This window comes from Rhinichthys klamathensis, unplaced genomic scaffold (assembly GCF_029890125.1).
Source record: "Rhinichthys klamathensis goyatoka isolate OS25496 unplaced genomic scaffold, OSU_Roscu_1.1 h1tg000130l_1, whole genome shotgun sequence".
Taxonomy (NCBI): Eukaryota; Metazoa; Chordata; class Actinopteri; order Cypriniformes; family Leuciscidae; genus Rhinichthys; species Rhinichthys klamathensis.
Window position 1 is genome coordinate 305,001 of NW_026606665.1, and position 2,755 is coordinate 307,755.

At 35.2% G+C, this 2,755-nt stretch overlaps 1 protein-coding gene across 1 annotated transcript; it reads right to left on the reverse strand.

Annotated features, from left to right (window-relative positions):
- Positions 1-531: 531 nt before the first annotated feature.
- Positions 532-2,280, reverse strand: LOC130089384 (uncharacterized). The gene is made up of 4 exons (XM_056256678.1): positions 2,146-2,280; positions 1,915-2,009; positions 1,374-1,568; positions 532-760 (listed from the first exon to the last, which is right to left on the reverse strand). The coding sequence occupies exons 1-4, from the start codon at positions 2,165-2,167 to the stop codon at positions 755-757; spliced, it is 318 nt and encodes a 105-aa protein (XP_056112653.1). The 5' UTR covers positions 2,168-2,280; the 3' UTR covers positions 532-754.
- Positions 2,281-2,755: the final 475 nt, after the last annotated feature.

Consider the following 2,755-nt stretch of genomic DNA (forward strand, 5'->3'; position numbering starts at 1 on the left):
TTGATTAAATGTGACAACATTTACAATGTTACAAAAGACTATTTCAAATAAATTCTGTTCTTTTGAACTTTCTATTAATCAAAGAATCCTGAAAAAATAATTTAAATAACTGTTTTCAACACTGATAATAATCATAAATATTTCTTGAGCATCAAATCATCATATTAGAGTGATTTCTGAAGGATCATGTGACACTGAAGACTGGAGTAATGATGCTGAAAATTCAGCTTTGATCACTGGAATAAAATACACTTTACTAGATATTAAAATTTTAAATTGTCATATTTTTTAACAATATAATTTTGTTTTAATCAAATAAATGCAGCCGTGGTGAGCAGAAGAGACTTCTTTTAAAAACAGTAAAAATCTTATCGATCCAAAACCTTTGACTGGTAGTGTATTAATGTGCTCAAATTAACTTGTGCTGAATATTTGTATTTTTTGTGCATTATAAAGTCACATTATCCACACATAAAAATCAAACCAATAATAACCAACAAACACTGAGAGCTATAAGACAAAACGGATGAAAACAATTTCAGACACTAGAATTTATTAAACCAGCAAACAATTGTACACAAAATAATACAAAACTCTGTTTTATCCCAGTGTTTCATTACAGGCAACATTGAATATGTAAGTAGCGCCACCTTGTGGAAAAGTGGAGTTACAGCTCTTCATTTATAGAAAAATCCTATTATAAAGAATTTTATATTATGTTTCTGGAGGTATCTGATGAATCTTCAGTCTTGCTTTAGTCCTACAAAAAAAAAAAAGAGACAAACATCAACCTTCAGATTATTAAAAGTCCTAAATACTTTTAGGAGCCACTGCATATTACATGTTTCTCTATAAATATACTTAGTTTATCGGTAATCAAACCAGCAAAGCATGCTGCTCGTATACACATTTACATATAGCGTGTTTTATTCAAATAATCTATACAAACAGAACAGGTTAAGCATATTTTTCAGTGTGTTTACTCACAGATCTCATCTCTCTCTCTCTCTCTGTGTGTGTGTGAGTCTGAATAAAGGTTATTTTGGAGACGATGTGGGTGTGTGTCAGAATGTGTGATATCTGTGCGATAGGTGACGTAACTGCAGGAATGTTGTGTGGGACGGGAACAAATCACAGCTAATCTTTCCAGGAGACCCTCCTAAAAAGCACCCGCCCTAGATAGTGCATCTTTACTGTTTACAGTCGTATAAGTGGACCACACCTCAATCAACCTGTTTTACCAGCCCAACCCGGGCGACTTTGGTCATTATGTCTGTCCACTGAGTTCATTTATTGCTGATAAATGGAAAACAAGTCACTCCCAATACCTGTGCATTATTAATACAGCATTCAAAGTGTGTTAAAGAGATTACCGAATCACTGGAGGAGGACTTGTGGCCGTCCTTCTTCTTGTGGTCCTTGTCCTTCTTCTTCTTCTTGTCTTTGTCTTTATGTTCTCCTTTGTCCTTGTGTTTGTCTTTATGTTCTCCTTTGTCCTTGTGTTTGTCTTTATGTTCTCCTTTGTCTTTATGATCTCCTTTATGCTTGTCCTTACCCTTGGAATCACTCTGAGACAAAATGTAAAATTACTGAATAAAACTAATGGCATTCTCATAAACTAGCATTTACATCTATGACTGCACGTCGTAACTGCTCATATTTCATATTTAATAGGGAAGTTGCTGTGGCTATTGTTTAAATTTGTAATATCTATAACACTATTTCCATATGCAAAATTATTATCCAGGGCTAACTGATGTTTAATATAAACACTTCCCTTGTCCTGTGTGCTGTACAACACGAGGAAAAATGTGATTTCTGTCTTATTTACCTCAGTATGACAACAACACTACGATCACAACACATATTTCTGTGGATACTGGCGTTTCGTAAACTAGATTTATGAATTTTTACCTTGTCTTTGCTTTTGTCTTTATCCTTCTTTCCTAACCCAAAGATTCCCTCCACTTGTTTTCCCTCTGACTTTTTCACCTCGTCATCTCCAACAGCTGGGAAAAGGAGAAAGAGTAGATCAAAACAAACACTAGTTTCACTCTGAAATCGTTAAATTAGGCTACCTGTATTCAACCAGTGCTTCTTAATTCAAGTTAAAATGTTTTTAAAAAAAGCTGTGCAGCATTTTACCTGCTTTCAGATCGAAGTCCATGATGAGGCAGTTGAGTTATTACACTCTCTGATCGACGTTTAGGAAAGATCTGCGCTTTCAGATGAGAGATACGCAGTTACAAACCAAAAAGATGTGCAGTCTCATGAATATTAATTAGGTAGCGTTACGTCAGCACATTCCGAATGTCTGATTGGCTGGAATGCAGAAGGTAAGCGAGTTAGTTAGCGAATGGAATTCAATGCGGAAGCATTCGGTCATGCATATTAATTAGGTGGTGTGATTGGGCCATGACATTGCATATTCATTAGTTAAACGTTAGTAATTGTCGCGTCCAGGTGTCCAAGTCAGGTGTGTGTTTACGGAAGTATCTGTTTCTGCTCCAGAAGAACTACAAGTAGCCTATCTTGTTATCCAAGTATAACTGGAAGTATCCTGTTTCTGCATTTTATCTGGTAATATAGGCTATTCAGACATGAGAAATACAATTGCCAGCTTTATGTGTCTTTACTTAGTTAGTATAATGCTTTTGTGAAAGTCTGAGAAGTTATACAAACACTTATCTGCTAATCTCCCTACTAGAAAACGCCCTACTTTTTACTCTCCATGTTATCAAGAGATGTGAATTGT